Source organism: Gastrolobium bilobum, unplaced genomic scaffold, assembly GCF_033153095.1.
Source record: "Gastrolobium bilobum isolate Gb01-03AN ecotype WA unplaced genomic scaffold, APGP_CSIRO_Gbil_v1 utg10665, whole genome shotgun sequence".
Classification (NCBI taxonomy): Eukaryota; Viridiplantae; Streptophyta; class Magnoliopsida; order Fabales; family Fabaceae; genus Gastrolobium; species Gastrolobium bilobum.
Window position 1 is genome coordinate 75,201 of NW_026897673.1, and position 21,317 is coordinate 96,517.

The 21,317-nt window shown below is 33.1% G+C and overlaps 1 protein-coding gene and 1 pseudogene across 1 annotated transcript; one reads left to right on the forward strand and one right to left on the reverse strand.

The window, feature by feature from the left end:
• Positions 1-5,209: 5,209 nt before the first annotated feature.
• On the reverse strand, positions 5,210-12,949 carry LOC133309168 (general transcription and DNA repair factor IIH helicase subunit XPD). The gene is made up of 13 exons (XM_061509904.1): positions 12,328-12,949; positions 11,146-11,426; positions 10,717-10,799; positions 10,231-10,634; positions 9,900-10,093; positions 9,587-9,767; positions 9,370-9,494; positions 8,385-8,474; positions 7,122-7,200; positions 6,943-7,019; positions 6,138-6,246; positions 5,572-5,689; positions 5,210-5,497 (listed from the first exon to the last, which is right to left on the reverse strand). The coding sequence occupies exons 1-12, from the start codon at positions 12,859-12,861 to the stop codon at positions 5,573-5,575; spliced, it is 2,274 nt and encodes a 757-aa protein (XP_061365888.1). The 5' UTR covers positions 12,862-12,949; the 3' UTR covers positions 5,210-5,497; position 5,572.
• Positions 12,950-14,800: 1,851 nt separating this feature from the next.
• Positions 14,801-15,629, forward strand: LOC133309172 (26S proteasome regulatory subunit 6A homolog; annotated as a pseudogene).
• The last annotated feature ends 5,688 nt before the right edge of the window (positions 15,630-21,317 follow it).

Sequence of the window (21,317 nt, forward strand, 5' to 3'; positions counted from 1 at the left end):
GAGCCGCTCCTTGTCCATGCCCTTTCGCACCGGCAATCACTCCTCTCCCTCGTCAGCGCCCGGGATGTTACATGCTTACCAGTTTCCGCCTGGTTCGTCCTCGAACCACACCGTACTGGAAGAGAGACCCTGCTCTGATAACACTTGTAATGCCTGGCAACTTGCAAGGATCAACGATTGTCCCCACACAATAACACGAGACTTTTCAGCGTGCTTTGTCCTCACTCGCACGCTTCCCGGGAAAACTTCGTAGGAGGTTACCTATCCCAGAATTGCCCCAAGTCAAGCATGCTTAACTATGGAGTTCTTCCGTTCTGGGCTACCGAAAAATAGGTGCAACTTGTTAGTATAGGTAGTACCAATTAATTCTTATAAGTTATTCCCAACTGTACCGTCTCATGCCAGCACAGTCTCTGGAATCCCTCTTTTTTGGGTGTTGATTCGATTCATTCATGTACTCCCGTCGCTGGAAGCCTGCCAGGAGCCGCTCCTTGTCCATGCCCTTTCGCACCGGTGATCACTCCCCGCCCTCGTCAGTGCCCGGGATGTTACAGTGAACTGGTGCTCTGACAGGTGAAGCAAGTTGCTTGATTAGATGGCTTAGGGTTGAGTTTTACCTTTTTATTCTGAAACCCATATGCCTTCTTTTTCTCTAAACCAATAAGCATTCTTCATTCTCTGTTGTACACGTTTCTTCCTACTTGATTGCTGTACTCTTTTATGCTTTTAGAAGTGCCTTTTCAACGTTTCCTGGAAATAGGGGTGTTCATCAACCGATCCAAACCGATTCATATCGCGGTAACCGAACTGAAAAACCGATAACCGAATAAACCGAAAACCGAAAAACCGATAACCGAAAAAAAACCGCAAATTTTAATTGGATTGGATCGGTTTTTGGATGGGTTGATGAAAACCGATCCAATATATTAATTCCCCTTTACCTACTTGGGTTTTTCCCTAATCATAGCCTAAAAAATTTTAAATCAAAGACTCATTAACCCATCAACTAAACCCAAGAAAAAATCTAGTCATATCTTATCAACACAATTTTATTTTTATAGAACTTCATATCTCATTGCAAAAAAAAAAAACTATATTATAGTTTATTAATGCTTTTGTATTTCAAAAAAAAAAATTACAAAGCCAATATATACAAAAGATGTTATTTGCATAATAATCATGAATTTTTTTTTAGGATTTTCTAAAAACCGAAAACCGATCCAATCCAAACCGAAAAAATTAGATTGGACCGGATCGGATTTGAAAAAAAATTCAAACCGAATAGATGATTATATGATCAAACCAAAGGGATTGGATGGGATGAATTTTGCTTCCAAAACCGATCCAATCCAGACCGCGAACACCCCTACCGGCAAAAGAGTCAGATGAGATATTAGTGGAGCAGGTGTACAAATAAGTCAAACTGTTCCCCTTTTTCTCTTATTATCAGCTGATTATATCACCATTTGTTCCCTTTTGGTACTTTTGTTCTCAGGATCTGGGAACATGTTCTTACAGCAAAAAGTTGGTTACCAGTTGGCGGAACAGATGGATTTTTACCATCAAAATGGGCTTAAGTAGGAATAAATTTTCGTCCCATTAATAATTAAATAAAAAGAGAAAAGTTTTTCATTTATTTGATGTGACTTTTCAAACAAAATAACCGATGTGATTTTAACTCATTTTTTGTGCAAAACGTGGCGTAATATAGCAGGAGAGAGATACTCAAAGACAAGGTGTAATGTGAGTACATCAGATCTAGTTTTGCCAACCCGGCTCGACCCGGCCCGACCCGCATTCAACCCGTAAAAAACGGGTCGGGTTAGGGTTGGCCCGAAAAAATAAACGAGCCAGAAAATCCAACCCAGCCCGACCCGAGCCGGGTTAGGGTTTGCTCGCGGGTTGGATCGATAATCAGCTCGCGGGTTGGCTCGGAATAAAGCTCGCGGATTGGCTCAAAAAAAGCTCGCGGGTTAGCTCGAAATGATGCCAGTGGGTTGGCTCGCGGGTTGGTTAGCTCGAAATATTGGCTCGCGAGTTGGCTCAAAAAAATTAATTTTTGTGGAACTAGTCTTATTTGTTCTCCAACATTGCTATAATTATCAACACTGCCAAAAGGTTCCAACTTTGATCTCTTCAAAGGTACCCAAGATTAGAAAAATAAAAAAGATTGAAGTAACAAATCTTATAATGTCAACAACATAGAAGAAGAACAATGAATCCATTTTCATATATATATTGGGGAAAAATAAAAAAGAAAGATGAGAAATATAGAGAAAAGGGTATTGCACCTTGGGAGTAGTGGATTGCGTTTGTCAAGAAGAGAATAGGCCAATAGACTCGAAGATGCAAGGTTAATGGTAACAGAGTGAACAAGCTATCCAAAGGGGCAGAAGAATCTTTAGGTTAAGGAAAGTGACGAGTGACGACGATATGAGCGTATGGCAGTTTTGGAGTTTCCGTATTTTTTTTTAATACAGTCATTTTTTTTAATTAAAAAAAATACCCAACCCGCGAGCTGGCCCGTTTGACCCGCGGGCTGGCTCGTTTGGGTTTGGGTTGTATCGGGTCGGGTTGAGTCGAGTTGGCAGCTCATTTAGGCCAACCCAACCCGACTCATTTAGGACGAATTGCGAGCCAACCCGACGGGTTAGCTCGTTTTTGCCATCCCTGATCAGATCTTTGGAGGTTAGGCATAATTGAAGAATGGAAATTAAAACAACATTTACATGGATAGAGGGAAAATAAGTAGTTGACTTATGCATTTCTCCGCCAATAAGGTTTGGCTCGGAATCATTCAAAGTAAAAATATTTTAATTTAAAATAATTTTATTTGAAAATTAAATACTATATTTGAAGCTTATTATAAAAATTTGAATTTGAATTAATTTTCATATTAAATTTTATATTTAAAACCAAGTGAAAATGAATTGACTTAATATTATTTCATTATCTTATATTTTTATCTTTATAATATAAAAGACCTCTGTAGAATTAATAATAATATTTAAACTCGTTAAATCCTGACAAATCCTACTATGAAGTTAAAAGTACTTAGAGATATCAAAAATTGCGTAAGGTGGTGTTTGGTAGAGGTTTTCTTTTAAAATACCCAAGCATCAGAGATAAATATTCTTTGTTGTCCACGTTTGGTTGAAGATATCACAAAATTTTGGCAGGAAACATATTTCTCCAGACTTTGATATTTGTGTGTAAAAAAGAGACTAAAATCACTGTGCAATAAAACCACTTCGGATGTGGTATTGTGAGTTAACCGGCTAAATGAATGAAAGAGTACGAAAAATCTGACCATAATACCAGACTTTTGATAGATTGTCTTTATTGGTCTAATGGAGTGTACTGTTTTTCTATGTTAGCTACTCTGCCACTTGTATGTGCTTTCTTTTGGTAGATCATTGTGAATGGATTATTTTATTCTTGTTTGGAGTGTATTGATAGCAGCAAATTAAATGCTCCTTTAAACCTTCTGAGCACATGAGGTGGATTCATAGGACAAATCAGTGGTGGGTGTTGATGTTTCAAATAAAGGGAGGAAGTTGAAACTGTCACATACGGAAGAAGCTTATGTTCAGACAACAAAGGAGTCAAGGGAGAGGGCACTAGCAAGAGCAAGAGAAAGGACTTCGTATAAGATGTGCATATCACCGTGAAGGTTCACGACTTGGACGAAAGGTGCCCTGCAACTGCAAATAAAGTCCAACCATGAATCTGTCTACATAGTTCACACCTCAACCTCACCTTGCCGGATTCATGGTTGCCGACTGGAGAAAGGAGAGACAGAGACAAAGACAGAGATTTCGAAAATATTGATGTTGGTAGAAGACGTGTGTTCTGACAGACCCACTTAATACGCAATGGTTCTTTTCAAAAATTATAATAAAGGGTTATTTTCGTCATTTTAATCATTTTTCCCATTAATATTTTACATTCAACCAAACATAGACTCTGGAAATTTAAATAAATTTGTCTGGTAATATTTCGATAAACCAAACAACTTTTTTTAAACTTTTTTATCTAACTTATTTTCCTACCATATTATATTCCTAATAATTAAAATTTCCCGGTAAATTTTTTTTCTCTTCTGCCAAAGATCCCTAAAGATAAAAGTATTACAAGTAAAGGTATTCCTTAGATTGAGTATACCATTAAATTAGAACATGAAAATCTACACAAACCAATAAAAATTGGTTTGGCTTGTTAAAGATATTCCTTAGGTTGAGTAAACCTAATCAAAGTTGGTTGGTTTCTAATATTTATAACTTTTGAACCCAATGATATGTACACTTTAATCAAAACCAAGCCCTAGCTCATTTAATCATTTTTATGAGAATAATATTTCTTATGTTATAAGTGATAAATTTTATCTCCTATATATACATAAAAGTATATAAAGTACATTTTTTTTTTCTCTTTCTCTTCTCACATGGTTTCATATGAGCCACATACATATATAAGAGATAAAATTATTTTCAGAAACATAATCCCCATTTTTATTTGAAGAAACTTAGAAAACCAAGCTCTCTACTTGTTTTTGTTGCAAAGAATCTTTATATTTAGTTTTGGCTTTTTATTAAAGGTTTGATATCTTTTATATTGCAAGAGATAAAATTATCTCTTACACATATAAAAATATAATAGATAAAACCCTTTTATTAGTTTGTTGCCTTCTTTTTGCTTGAGTTCTTTTTCTTGGTATTTCCATTCTGACGTGGGTTCATGTTTGATTTGGTATTGCTGATCTTTTTTTTATACTAATTCGATCATCATCCAAAACAAGGAAAAATTTATTATGCTGCAGCCCACCACTTATTCGATCATCCCTTTCTATAATTGAAAAAAATAATAATAATTCCATTTCCATCCCTCCATTTTTGATTTTCCCCGCAATCCCTTTTTGTATTTCTATTTTGGAGGGGATTACGATACTCCCCACCCATCAAAAACTCTCCCAAAACAAACCATCTTGTTCTGGATCGAGTTAGGTGAGTTCAGATAAAGAAAAAATTGCAATACCAAACCAATCCAACTCTCCCTCAGTTTCCATTGCAACTACAAAACTACACCACAGTTGATTGGTTTGACTTTTTTATTTTTCTCCAAATTCAAACTAAATCTACGAACACTCCTAACAACAGGTAAGCAAGTCATTTTGGTCATAATTTTATAAGTATGAAAAGATGTCCACCATGAATCATTATCAAATGAATTTATAAACAAAACTAAAACCAAAAATGAGTAAAACAATGAAATCGAGGGTAAACTTGCAAATAAATCCTCACCTAAATTCCATAAACCCACTACAAGCCTTAACAAAAACATAATTTAGTCAAGTAATCCAGAATATTTTAAGATTTTGAAGTCGAATTCCTCAACTTGAAGCTTCCATGCTATACAAGGGGAGCTATTTCCCTCGTCATTGCTCCATGGCACCATTCACATTAAAGTGACACTTTCTTTATATCTGTGAGCATGAGAACTGCATATGGAATTAATAAACATATAAAAGCCACCTGAGTACCACCCAAAATTTATAGGTGTGCAAAAGAAAACCTCAAAATAAATCATTCATGGTGCCCTCAACCATCTTCTCCAAGTCTTCTTGGGACAACAGTGTTTTCCTGCCAGTGCCACCAGTCTTATCATATGGTTGAGCCATTTTCCTGAGGAACTGCATTCCAACAGATAAGAAAAGTGTCGTTATGCAAATCATATCATCAGATGTTCATATACCTAACCTGCAACTATAACAAGGTAACAACCATTTTGTGACCTTGTTCCAACATCAACTAGTGTGTACATATGCATATGTGCATATATAGAAACTTAGCATTTTACAAGATCATTCCATCAAGTGCACTGAAAAAAGACTGCAAGTCAAGTAAGCCTAGGGTCTAATTGCTACTTCCAAATTCCAGTTCTTACTAGGAAATTTAGGACAACACACTTCTTCAGATAAAATAGCAATATAATCTATCTGATCGGAAATATCCAACAGACAAGGAGGATAAGAAGAATTCAACATAAACCAAAAACAAGATGGCCTATATAGCATCCACGGGATATGTAGCGCTTGCAAGTCACTATACAAACTTTAAACCACAATTATGAGGACAGACCTCACGTGCTATATGTAAAGCCATGTCTGTGCTCAAATTCAGGTGGGCATCGCGTAAATGAGAGAGTATCCAACCAGGCAATTTGGAGCGTTTGTCATGTCGACTATACCTACAGACAGTTATGACCAAAACTGCATTTACTGCCAAAATTCTGTCAAAGAGGAAAATAACATAGAAGAATAAAACCATAAATGATGCAATCATCACGGGTAGGTATTCTCCGCACATCTTATAGTATCACATCATAAATTCTGGAAGTCAGTGTGTATGTGCACAACAACAAAGACAAGATAGAGAGAGAGAGATCTATTTCGTATTCTACCTAAGCAACAGTGATATTGCATATGCTACTACATTTATGCAAACTTTAGAAGTTTAAACTGGTTATTTCCTAGAACCTGCAACTATAATTATTGATATTTACAGTAACAACCTCCCCAATTTTTGTTGATTACACCTTTTGTTTTTATGTTGGGTTTAAAATTGAAATTGCCACGACCCTGAACAAACATTATTTTTTTTGCTTAATAAACTGGATTCTAAAGCTTCTTAAGATTCTTTTGTTTAGCACTCAGTATAACAGAAACTCCCAATCCATTTTGGGACAAATACCAAAAATTTACAAAGTGAGAGTTCATTGTGCTTTCTGCTTTTCAAATCAAAGCTAAACTTTCAAACTTTCAGAGGCTCAATCACATTCAAGCAATTGCTGAAGTTCAACGTAGAAATACAAGCAGCAATCCTCACACATTTTCCCAAAATGCGTTCCTGTGTTTATGTAAGAAAAGGACATAAGGATACTAACCTTTTGTCTGCAAAAATCATCATCCCATAATCAGCCTTTGAACGGATTACACGGCCCACACACTGAGCAGCTTGCCTCTGCTTAAGCAAAAATAATGTTACCATACCAAGGGTTCTAGTTTCACTAAGTTTAGGAATCAGACAATCAAATTATCAGCAGTAATTGAGAGAGAGTCATACCAAGGCATCAAATGTCAAAAAATCTCCTTCCTTAATTTGAAAAGTATCCCGTAGATATTCCAGGCGTGCAAGCAAAATCCTGAAAATTTACTAATCCAATAAGTTCTGCAACCAGCAATGTTGTTAAAACGTAGAGTCCACGTAGAAACGGTAGGGGTGAGTAGAAACGGTAAATCTTAAAACGTAAACGAAACATAAGAGTTTACTACATACAAAAAAAAAAATCCAATATATATAAAATCAAAACACACCAATACATAAGTCATCACAAATTTAAGTCCAAGAAAATAAATGTTTTAGTATTTTAAAAACATTTCAATGCTTAATATTTTTATTTAATAATCAAGAAGATTATTAGAATGATGGGCTTGAAAAAAATTAGAATTGTTTATTTATTAGAATTATTTATTTAGTTAATGTTTTTATCTATTTCACCTACAAATGAGTGAAGGATCTGAGTTCAAGTATTTGAGGTTTTGGGGAACGGTTTCAAACCAAAGCCCAATTTTTTGGCATTTGACTCTTGAGCTCCCATTTTCAGAAGCAGCCAAAAAATCAAAATTTCTTTTTATTTTTACTCTCCCGCACGAGAATTCATAGACCCGCGTCATTCTATTTATTTCAATCTCAACTTTCCATCATTATTAAATCAACGATTGTCATTGAACATTCCTACTCCTCAACACGCCACGTCATTGATCCGTGTGCTGCCACAACTGCAAACAAATGACAACCATCCATTCCCTTCTAAAGGAATAAATGGTTAAGATCATAATCTATTCATCCCCCTCATCGTTTTTCTACCTTCAAGCAAGCCTTTCCTCGATCCTCACAAGGAACCCACCTTCCATTTGCGAAATTATGAAGGTAATGAAGTTTGGGCTCCACCCTTTCTGCCACAGCGGGCACCATCTTGAACCGCCTCAAAACGCCAGCCACCACCCTCTGCGTAGCACTTTTGAGTTCGGGGGAATCACCCCAAAATACCCTCTGTTTCTGTTTTTTTTTCTCCAGTGAGTCAACCGAGTTTACCGAGTCAACTCGGCGTTTCAACCGTTTCAACCCCATTTTCGTTTCTACCACCGTTCTGGAACGTTTTTGTCCCAAAAATCGTAAAAACGGACGTTTCTACGAGTTGGAACGACGTTTTAACAACAATGGCAACCAGCAATTTAACCTCAACAATTTTGACAAGGAAAAAGGAAAAAGAAATACAACAGTTATATATTACCCTCATTCAGAAATTAATCAAATGGAACTCACTTGCTTAATGTGTATTGAAAAGGAACACCAAACATGATTACTAGTCTGCCATAATGTCGATCAAAATCTATACCTTCAGCAACCTTTCCCCTGCAAACAAGTAAATATATTCTAAGCTCTAATGAACTTGATAGATAGGTAAAGTAGTAAACTGCACCTGGTAGCCCAATTTGTAGATGAGAAGAAAGAAATCCTCTCTTTTATGAGCAATCGAAGCAATGGAAAGATAAAGAGGGTGGGGCTATTGGCACTCAAATATGCCTAAGAACACTCATTTTCTAGTTTTTATGATCTTTTCTAAATTTATCCAAATTCATCAATAAAAAAATGAACAACCTTTATTTATCCACCTAAAGTTTTTGTTGTATAAGCAATCAAAATTATAATCTGCCTTAAGCCAGGAAGAGTTGCACCACATGCTATTCTAATTTCTAAAAGCCGAACAATATAGCTCTTTTCACATGTGCATTGTGCAAGGGAACAGGTATGATATATGAGCATGGACGTACAAAAGAAAAAAGCTATTGATAAATTATAATTCAAATCTCAAGATCCTATTTTAATGTACAGGTCAAGAAAAAGGCGCTTGAAAGAGAGATATGGAATTAATTATCTCAATCACATAACAGATGGAAGAGGTTCATTTTTTAAACATAGCAAACTGCAGGAAATTCTGTAAATGTTAGGCATTGATACACAACAACCAAGATGCAGCCACATAAAGATAAACCCTCTAATCCACTTCTATTATCAAATCATGAAGTAGAAAGCAGAAATTGAGTTAGAATTATCATCCAAATATTTGACAACAGTACATTGTGCCTACAATATCCTACAAGTCCGCTGGTGCTATATATGCCATTTAATATATCAAAATAAAAAGTAAATATTTCACTTTTTAGTTAAACAGAGTGCAGTTTGATTAAATCTTATCAAGTGTTGCAAAGTAGTAAAAACCCAGGAGGATATATTTCAATTATCTTACCTAGCAACAGAAAAAAAGATAGCACCTCTTCCACAATCACAAGCCTTTCGGTAGTTGTCAAGAGCCAGCGTAGTTTCTACCACATCCTGAGTCTCAATAAAGACAAGCTTATGTTGCATTATTTCCTGCCAAAGAAACGCTGTAAGCATCACCAAACAATATAACAGACACTACTAGTAAAAGGACAGTGGAAACCAAAGAATTTAACTAAACTCACCTTCAGAATTCCAGTTTCATTCCAGCTATTGACTATCCCATCCATATATGAGTAACTGACAAAGAAACACACAATCCCATCCGGAACAACTGAAGCCATCTCCAATAAGAGCCTTCCATAATTCCTTACTACACCCAGATCACTTCTCATATCAAATTTGGTACTGACTGGAAGCTGATCACTGAAACAATAAACCTATAAATTAAACATTAAAAAGAAAATAAAGGGGGAAGCCTTTTTTAAGGAAATCAGATATTAGCCATGCATTAACAAGTTCTGCTTAAAAATATGGAAGAAAAATTGTTGGGTATACCTGCCACGGGTAAGAACCATAGGGCATATGCATTCTCTTGTTAAGGACATTGTAAAACTTCGACTAACTACAGGGTTGAAATTCAAAAGGCGAGGGTACAGATCTATAGGGCTTAGGGTGCCAGATGTAATCACAACTGACTGAAATCGCTCAAAAACTGGCTTTATGGCAAGAGAAGCATCATGGCAACAAAGCTGAAATGTCATTGATGAAGAAGTAAGAAAAATGTAATAGACACACATAGGAATTAAATAAATCTTGCATAACATAGAACTAATTTTAAGGTTTAAACAGTAATAAAGTAAATACAAATCAGAACAACAATGCCAACCTGCAATACAGGATCAGGAATATGTGGCATTCTCTCATCAAAAGGTTCAATTATAATGGAAAAACCACGAGCATACGTGCCCACAAGGGTAGCAAAATCACATATAGTTTGAACATGAAGGAACTCATCGGTGTCTGTAATTTCCAATGTCATCATCAATGAATGAAGGCGATCGTAACAGAACTTCAGAGTTTTTTGGTCAATTCCAGCATCTCTAAGAATAGAGTTAACAAAGCCAACAGGGCCTTCCTTCTCCACATTTTCGGTTTCCAAGCGCCCTTCAAAGTATTGAACTAATCTACGTAATACATGAATAAAATGCTCAGCCCGGCGAATATTTCCAGGTACAGCCTCCTTTAGAATATCATCAGGCAAGGCTGGATTTGCAAGCCAGGCATCGGTAGCTATGTAAAGAAAAGAAGCTTTAGTTAGTGATGACTGGAGGTAACAATAAGACATTAACAACAAAACTGACATTCTACATACCAGGCAGGTCTCCTCTTAGTGCCAAACCCTCAACAAGCCTGTTGTATTCAGCACGGAGTCTACCTGCATCAGTGGCCTTGAACCTTCCTACCAGTTCAAATAGTTAAGATAATGCGAATCAAATTTCAGCTATGGGAACAAATGGAAAATAAAATAATGATGACGTAATATTGCAAAGGAAAAGGCATAGGAATTTCAAGTGCCCCAAGGCAAAATTTGACCCTTTAAAATCTTCAGTTTTATAAATCAACCTAACCAATGTAGGAATAGGAAAATAATTTGCATATTGTACATAAGTTTCCACAATCCCCAGAACCCCTAATTCTTTTTAATCTATGCCCCACCCCCTCTCCTTCCCTATTGAAGTTGTCACAGTGGAAAGTTGGAACCATATAACACAGGAGGAGAAAAGCTAGAAACAGCACATACTTGTCAATTTCCTGTCGCATCCTATTGAGATTTCTTCTAGCACCTTCAATAGTCTGCCTCCTCACACTCACACTAAGTGCTTCAATACAGACATTATCGATATTATGAGCCTCGTCAAATACAACCACGGATTCTTTCTGCATTTCCTTAGATATTATGCCAGCCACCTTAGGATCAAGCAAATACTGATAGCTATACACCACCACATTGGCAAACTGCACCATATGCCGTGCCAAATAGTAAGGACACCACCCCTTCTCCTTCCCATACGCTCTCAGATCCTACAATCACAAACACATTCAGATCCAAACATTGTAGAAATTCTGTCAAAAAAAAGCACAACCACACAGAACCATCGGAAAACGAGCACAATCAAAATTCAGTCAACCACACTTGAAATTCAGAGAACATACGAAACCAATTCTGGCATTCTGCTCAGTTAGTTAGCAGAAATAGTTGTTCAATTTAGTTAACTGTGTTCTGTTATCATCAGATTATTCATTTTTCTGAGTCAATAAACAACATTTAGATTCTCTCAAATTTCCCTCCGTGCATTTTCTTGGCATTCTTCATAAACGGATCAAAATCAAACACTTCACTCAACCAAAATCAAATTCAGCTAACCACACTTAAAATTCAGAGAAAACAACTGATTCTGTTCAGTTAGTTAGCAAGCAGAAGCAGTTATTGAATTCAGTTTGTTGTCTGTGCTCAGCTATCTGTATAAACATCCGTACTCTGTATCAGACTCTGTAATATCAGATTATTCGTTTTCTGAATCAATAAACAACATTCAGGATTTTCTCAACCTTTAAATTTTCCTCCTGCATTTTCTCAGAACTCTTCAAAAAACCAATCTAAATAAGAAAAAATAAAAATGAGCAAAACCAAAAATCAGAACTAGTTAAAAAAAAAAAAATTTATCACAACCATACAGAACCATTGGAAAATAAGCCAAAATCAAAATTCAGTCCACCACACTTGGAATTCAGAGAACATCCAAAACTGATTCTGTTCAGTCAGTTACCAGAAGTAGTTATTCAGTTCAGTCTGTTATTAGTTTCAATTCCGTTATCCATGTTCTGTTATCACCAACATTTATATTCCCTCAACCCCTCAAATTTCCCTCTCTGCATTTCCTCTGGAATATTCTAGAAACCAAAATTAAATTAAAATCCAAACCTGCAGCGTATAAACCCCAGGCGGCAAAACCGCGGAGGACCCAGCGCGCTCGTATTGCTCGAAGAATTCGCAGGTGGGGACGGAGGGGTTCTCGGCGGCGAGAGCCCTAACCCAACTGGCAGTCAATTTACGGCAGCCGGCGTCAACGGAATCGCGATTCTCGCCGGCAAGGACGCGGCCATTAACACAGAGGTTTTTCCGGGAGGAGAGGCCGAGGGCGAGGATTTTGGCGGCGGGACCGAGGTGTTGGAGCTGGTAATTGTGGAGGAGACGAAGCTCGGCGAGGGTTTTCTCCATTTCGTGGACGGTGCGGGTGCAGTAGAGAAGCTTGAGAGGGGAATGGGGTTTGGAGAGGACGTAGCTTGTGATGAGTGAGAGAAGAGCGATGGTTTTGCCTGTTCCTGTTGGCATTTCTAGAAGACAGTGACCCTTGGCGTCAAGGGCTCGTTTCAGTTCCACCATGTATGCGTATTGTTCTGGGTAGATGTTGTCGTAAGGGAAGTACACTGTAACGTCTTCTATTTTGAACTTCATTCTTCTTCTTCTTTCTTGTTTCAGTATTGGGGATCGGTGGGTGGTGCTGAATGGGGATCAGTAATCAGCATGAACAAGAAGAAAAATAACCCTCCCTTCTAGGGTTTATGAACTTTTCCAATAAACTAGTCCTCTCTTATGCTTTTACTTCTTCTTTTTTAAATAAATAAATAAATTATTATTATTAATTAGTAATCCCCTTCTTATAATAAAAAATAGCTCTAAGTTTTTTTTTTAATTGGAATAGAAAACACAAACTCCTATTATTTTCTGTTGACATCGTATGAGTTTGACATGATATGAATATATCAATATAAATACGACATAAATTTTTATTTGTGACAAAACTTTGCAAATTTTGTGATTTGATATAACATAACACGGATAACACGAAAATTGAAATTTATGAATTTTTAACACTGACATAAATCACCTTTTGACACGGTATGAAAAACACAATTATATCTATAATTATAAATTTACAAGGTAGCATAGCACTAACGCATCCAATTATTCGCATTAAATTTCATCAAGCTACATGCTAGCAAAAGAATATAGATCTTCGACATGGCAAAAGTTAATATATTCAAATTTCTAAGGCAACACCATCCAATTCTCCAAAGAAATTATCACAACCAGTGTGTTTGTTGAAGAAAACGAGAAATATCGAACATTAGTGTGTGAGTTTGTGAAGAGCTATGTCTGACGAAGAACATCACTTTGAGTCGAAGGCTGATGTTGGTGCATCAAAGACTTATCCACAGCAAGCTGGAACCATCCGCAAAAATGGTTACATTGTCATTGTTACAAAACTAATATTGTCCCAAAGACAATACATAACTAACCAAAAGTTGCATATAACTAACAAAAGTGCAAAGACAAATAAGTACATTCTATTATCAGTAGTATTGTTGAACTAAATCACAAAGTAAACTCCAAAGTCAACACATAACAAAATCATTAAATGAAGTTATTGATCTATTGAGAAACTATTAGCTTCATAAGGAGTTGGATTTCTATTTGATTCAGCAGCCATCTCATCTCCTTCGTGATATTTTTTGTTAAGTCCTCCAATAAAGTTGCATGCTCTAGTATAAGGGAAAAAATTTGAATTAAATAGCACAACAAAAGTTTGGTAAATTATTCAATAATAATTACATAATTGGATACACTTTAAATTGAACCAATAATGCATAAAAATACCTTGATATCCATATAGCCAATCTTGTGCAAACTGCAACTTCCACTATGTCAGATTTAAGTGTGCTTCTATATTGGTCAAGTACTCTTCCCCCAACACTAAAAGCACTTTCTGTAGCAACATTAGAAATAGTTATTCCAAATGCATCCATAGCCATTACTACAACCTCTGGATACATATATTGATTAGTCCTCTAGTATGACATTACATCCAAATCAGAATTCCTATAAAGCCTTGGGTCCTCTAAATAAAGTTCAAGCTATGTCTTTAGGCACACAATCACTTGATTAAAGGAATCAAATTCCTAACAACATATTCAACTCATATATCTTAATAATATATAGAAAGGAGAACCAAACTTTGAAAACTTTGCTGATGTGTCACTTCCTCCTTAATCCTCAGCTTTGTGTTCACACTGGAGATAGTTTGAAAAGTTACTTCTTTTGGAAACGTTTTTTTTTCCGTAAATAAATAAATTCTACAAAGAAAGGAGAGTTTCTTTTAAATCATTATAAAATACTTGGGGGCAGACAATTAAATTAATGATGTTCTCAATTCAAAATTCAAAATTGAAATTTGAAATGGGTGGGAAACGCATAAATAGAGGCGACTTTATTGTATTAAAATACTTGGTAGCAGACAATTGTACTAATGACCTTCGAAATTTGAAATGGGTGGGAAGAATAATTCAAAATATATAGTGGAAGACACATGTATTAATGATCCACTACTTTCTGCATGGGTAGGTGGGAATGTCCTTAGTGGCAGACAATTGTATTAATGTCCCACTAATTTTTCAATTTGAAATTTGAAATTTAAACTTGAAGTTGGTGGGAAAATATTTAAAATTTAAACTTGAAATTTCGTGTATAAATAGGATATGTGTGGCTGCATATTTTCCATTGTTAATTAGCTTTTGTGCACATATTTTTTTTTTTTGTTTCTATCTATTCATCTTCTTCATCTTCTCAAGTTGTTTTTCTCCATTATCTAACATAACATTTTTTTTCTGTAAATTGCAGGTGATTGCAAAACAAACTGTGTAGATATTCTTAATCCATCCTTTATGCGTTCTGGTCGATTTGATTGAAAAATTGAGTTCCCACGTCCAACTGAAGAAGCAAGAGCCCGTATTCTGTAGGTATTGTATCTTTAAACTTCATTTACTATTTTTTTTAAGGAACATTTACTTATTGCTTTCACTCTATTCTCAAAAGATGAATGTTCACCCAGTTGTCAATTTTGAAGAATTAGCTCAGTCCACCGATGATTTCAACGAAGCGCAACTAAAAGCTGTTTGTGTTGAGGCTAGCATGTTGGCCCTTCATCGCGATGCATTTGAGGTTTACTTTCTTCTAGATATGAAACAACTTTATAGTTAAAAAATCATGATTAATCTAGCATGAATTTACCGGGTTGTCATTTCAATCTAAATCTTTCTTTTTCTTTTATTTTCATTCTTTGTTTTCTATTTTTTGTTCGATCGCAGGTGAACCATGAGGTCTTTAATGAAGGTATCATTCAAGCCCAAGCAAAGAAGAAAGCAAACTTGAATTATTATGCATAAGCACTCAAGGCAACGGAAAACCGACAATGATGTTTTGACATTCATTTTACTTGAATCATGTGTAACTTATAGCGTGCCAATATAACCCCTTTTAGATGAATTCATTTTAGATGAGTGTTTTGTTTAAAAAGAAAAAATAAATGTGTAAGTTGTAATATTGTGTTGTATTTTTTTATTTTATTCTTAGTTCATGGATCCCACATTTTTATACTTTTTTTCAATAAAAAATGTTATAAAAAAGTTTGTATAATTAAATTTCACCCTTCATTTTTTATAATTAAATACCTAAATCTGCTTTCAATTTTCTAAATACTAATTTGTAAAATTTCAAATATTAATTTGTTTTAAATTCCAACCTTTGCTCAATGTAGCGAATATTTTAATGTCTATAAATTTATGAGACACTTTAACGTTACAATTGATGTTGGTGGTGGCTGTTAGTATTACGTTGATGTTAGTTTTATCTTAATAAAGTATTGAATGTTACATTTAGATTTAGTGCAATTTTAAAGCCAACATTTCTCATGCATGTTCCCAAATTAAAAATAAATGAATTCCAATATCCATTATTCTTTTTTTTTCACCACATCTTTGCATAGAACTAGAAGGGCAATTGTGATTTTCGAGATGCATGGCTGTTCATAGTTTTTAGAAGATTGAGGTTAAATTAAATCCTTATCTATTTAACAAGTAAACATTTAGCTTTAAGTTCACGCGTGCAAAAACATGCAACTAATTCTATGCACAATTAATGTTGACCTGATGAATGCAATTAATGAAGGCAACAATTCATTTTTTTATTTTCAAAAAAAAAGTTTAGAAAACATGCAACTATTTAGTATTTAACTGTTTATTTTGCATCCTTGCCTTTTAAAAATATAATTCAATGATGCAATGTTGTTTTATTTTGTAGTAAATACACAATGTTGTTTTGAGTTCTAACCATTTCTCTGTACAAATATTTGAAATACGAAAAATACATGGGGAGGTTAATTACTAGCTTTGGAGATACGAAGAGTCCTATGTTAACTCTCATTTTAAAAAGCATTCAATGTTTTTTTTTCATATTTATCAAAAAATCAAAAGACCCAAAGAAAAGAGTTCAACATTAATTAGTGGCAGACATATGCATTAATATCTCACTTCTTTTTTAAATTTAAAATTTGAAGTTGATATAGGTGAGAAAAGAATTTAACATCTTTTAGTGGCTACGGAAATCTTTTAGAGTAGTTTGTATGTTTGTAATTTTTTTATCAATATAACCCTCATCTTATTTAAAATATAGTTTTCTTATTCACACATAAGTTGTTACTTTTAACTTTTACGAATTCAATCTTTTCTCTCTCTTTTGTTTCATAAAACAATGTTCTAAATTTGATTTTTGTGTATTTTATGAAATAAAAAATTTGTACAATGACACTTTTTTGTTCCGGTAAACATAATGACACTTTTACTTTAACATAAGAGACTTCTTAAATATTTTTTTTTAATTATGAGATATGATTTAGTTAGCAAACTAAATTTCATGCAAACGTAATGGTTTAAAACCCAATAAAAATTCTTATAATCAAAACTAAATTAACATTATAGTAAAAATTAATCTTTCTCTAAATAGATAAAAATACTTTATAGTCAAAATAAAAAAATATGAAGAAAAAAAAACTCACTTCGTCTGTCACTTTTTTTTTGAAGTCTAGCTACAGAGCAAGTCAAAAATTGATCTTCGTACCCGCTGTTTCCTATTTTCCTAAATACTAAACCCATATATATAATATAAATTAAAAGAGAAGAAACTTATTTTTTAAAAGTATGTATAATTAATTCTATTATCATGTTGAATTTTAAAATTAAATATATTAGAAAGAAATCAAATTTTTATTCTTTTGATGAAAGAGTGTAATTAACACAATTTCCTATGTCGCTGATTACCTATAAGCTATTACTTGGAGATTGGAGAATGTGCACAGACTTTTATGCATGTTTCCCTTTATTTTTTGCATAGAAAATTGTTAAGCTTATTAATTTATTATTATGTCTATTAGGAGGCAAAATTTTTAATACTTAAAATTTAAACTTTCTAAATTTGAATTTTGAACTTGATAGGTGAGGAAAGGTTTAGCATTTAATAATGCCCACTACTTTCTGCTTGAGAAATTATTAAGCATATTAATGATAGTTATTATTATGTCTATTGGTCTTAATTATTATACCTATTAGAATTAATTATAAACTGGAAAAAAGATATGTATAAAATGAATTTAATTTTAATAAAAAAAATTATCAAATGAAAAAAATATATAAAATTATAAAAATATACTTTAAAATAAAGTAAATTAAAATCTTAACTTAAAATAATGATACAAAAAGGAAAAAAAATTCGTACAAGAAACTTTTTAGAAAATACTTAAGATAAATATTTTAAATGTATATATATATATATATATATATATATATGTATGTATATAATATAAATTAAAAGAGAAAAAAATAATTTTTTAAAAGTATGTATAATTAATTCTATTACCATGTTGAATTTTAAATTTTAAAATTAAATATATTAGAAAGAAATCAAACTTTTATTTTTTTGATGTAATAGTGTAATTAACACAATTTCCTATGTCGAGAATGATTACCTAGAAGCTATTACTTGAAGATTGGAGAATGTGCACAGACTTCTATGCCTGTTTTCCTTTATTTTCTGCATAGAAAATTGTTAAGCCTATTAATTTATTATTATGTCTATTGAGAGGGGAAATATTTAATACTTAAAATTTAAACATTCTAAATTTGAATTTTGAACTTAAAAGGTGGGAAAAGATTCAGCATTTAATATTGCCCACTACTTTCTGCATAGGAAATTATTAAGCATATTAATGATAGTTATTATTATGTCTATTGGACTTAATTATTATACCTATTAGAATTAGATAAAAAACTTGAAAAAAGATATGTATAAAATAAATTTAATTTTAATAAAAAATTATTAATTAAATGATTTCTTTTTTAAAATATAAAAAAATATTTTAAAATAAAGTAAATTGAAATCTTAACTTAAAATAATCATGTAGTTTCAGCTTTGTATTCAAACTGTATGTTCACACTTGCATGTCAATTTAAAAAAAATTACATAATAAGATTTTAATTAAATCAAAAATCGAAATTAAGAAATTAGTGGGAGATATCTAATTAATGATTCACTATCATTTTTACATTAGAACTGTAAGGTTTTTAATTGTTATATTAAAAGATAGAAGGTTCTTTACTAATGTTATTTGAAAATGGAAAACTCATCATTTGATATTTTCTTATAACCTTCAAACTATTCAGACGCTTAATCCTTTGCCTCCCCTGTGTTCTCACTTGCTTGCCAATTTTGAAAATAAATAAATAACTAAAAGTTAAGTTTTCAGTAAATTAAATATCGAAATTAATGTATTAGTGGCAGACATCAAATTAATGTCCCACTATCATTTCTATATTGAAATTGTAAGGTTTTTAATTATTCTGTTGGAAAGTGAAAGGTGTATTACCAATGTTTCTTGAAAATGGAAAACTCATCATTTCATGGAGAATATACACAACCTTCTAGGCATGTTTCCCACTACTTTTAGTATGAAAAATTATTAAATCTATCAATAATATTTGTTATTATGTCTATGGGTGAAAAAATATTTAATATTTCAAAATTCAAACTTTTTAAATTTGAATTTTTAACTTGATAGGTGGAAAAAGAATTATGCATTAATGTTTCTTTAGTGAATATATATATATATATATATATATATATATATATAGTAAAATTAAATTTAATATGTTAAATTATAGATTAAACAAAAAATTATTTAAAGTTTCTAAAAATATATGTATAGTTGATAAAAAATAATTTAAATTTGAAATTTAAATGAAAAAAATAGAAATGACATATTTATACCTAAATGTAACGATAAGAACCTTTTGTGTGGATAAATATAAAAATCTATTGCATGCTGATAGTTAGAGGTGGCAAACTGGGCCGGCCCTTTTTTATAATTAAATTAAAATTTCATCCTTCTTCTTTTATAATTAATTCCTAAATTTGATTTTAATTTTTGTAAATACAAATTTGTAAAAATCAAAATACTAATGATACAAATCTTTGCAAGAAAATAATCATTTGCATAAAATGTTGATAGTTAAATGTTGCAAACTGGGCTTGGCCCAGAGAGCCTGCCCGCCCCGCCTACCAACACGTTTTAATAATTAAATTAAATTTCCACTATTCTTCTTTTATAATTAAATTTCCACTATTCTTCTTTTATAATTAAATTCCTAATTCAGATACTAACGACACAAATCCTTGCAAAAAAATAATTATTTTATAAATCTGATTGTATTAAATGAAAGTTCATCTCTTAGATAAAATATAAAATCCTAGACGCAATTATAAGAGCCTTTTTTGTGAATAAATATAAAAACTTATTACATACTAATAGTTAGAAGTAGGGGTGAAAGTGGGCTGGGCTGGGCCGAGCTTTGCCCCGTACAGCCCAAGCCTATGTCAAAAAATTTCAATTTGGCCCGGCCCGATATCATAGTATGAGTCTAACTATTAGCCTGCCTTGGCTCATTTATAAAAAAACAAATGGCCCGGCCCGGCCCGTTGACCTGTTAATTTTTAACTTCCAAGCAGACCATGAATCAACTCCGCAAAATACTCAAATTCTATTGTTAAAACAAAAAATGACAATTTTAACGTCCAAACAGAACCATGAATCACAACAATAACTCATCATAATCTGCATTTAAGTCACTTTCAAAAGCAAAATGCTCAAACTAAATAACATATAATTCATCAGATCTAACAAGTCAATCCATACTATGTAAATTAAAATAACTACATGAATACAACAAACACATCATAATGACTACAAGAGTAGCCAAAAACTTATCTTCATCTTCTCTCCCCTGCAAATACAATTTCAAGGTTACATAAGTTGGCAAATAATTTGTAAATGTAGAAAAAAAACAAGAATAAAGAATAGAAACAAAAAAACCCAAGATTAAGAAACAAGAAAACCTTTTAATATATTCACATAGGCAATCTCACATGCTGAGATGTTGGTTCCTCCTACATAAAAATAAAGTCAAATTTCAATTAAAATTTAATCGAATATAATTAAATTATAAAATAATTTAAATTGATTAAATTTATACCTTTTGTTTTTTCTTCAAGTCATACTTATTACGTAGCCAATCTCCACCACATATTAAAGCTTGGATGGTATCTTCAGCCAAGCTAGAACGATAAGCATCAATAACTCTTCCTCCAACACTAAATGTTGATTCTGATGCTACTGTAGAGATTGGTACACCAAGTATATCTCTTGCCATTTGTGATAAAATTTTATACTTTAAGCTATTACTCCTCCACCATTCTAAGGCATCAAATGAAAGATGAGATTTTTCATGATATTCATAAACACCTTCTTCAAGATATGACTTCAACTCTGACTTTGCTGTAGGAATAGATTCCTGTTCACGCACCATGCTCATGATTTGGTCAAACCCAGAGGTAGAGCCACGTGGAACTTGAGTAAAGGAAGTAGAAGAGGATACATTCATGCTAGACCCCACTTGACTATCAGAGGATGATTCTTGCAAACTTAAAGCTGAATATTCATTATACAGAGTTTCTAAAGCTTCACTCAC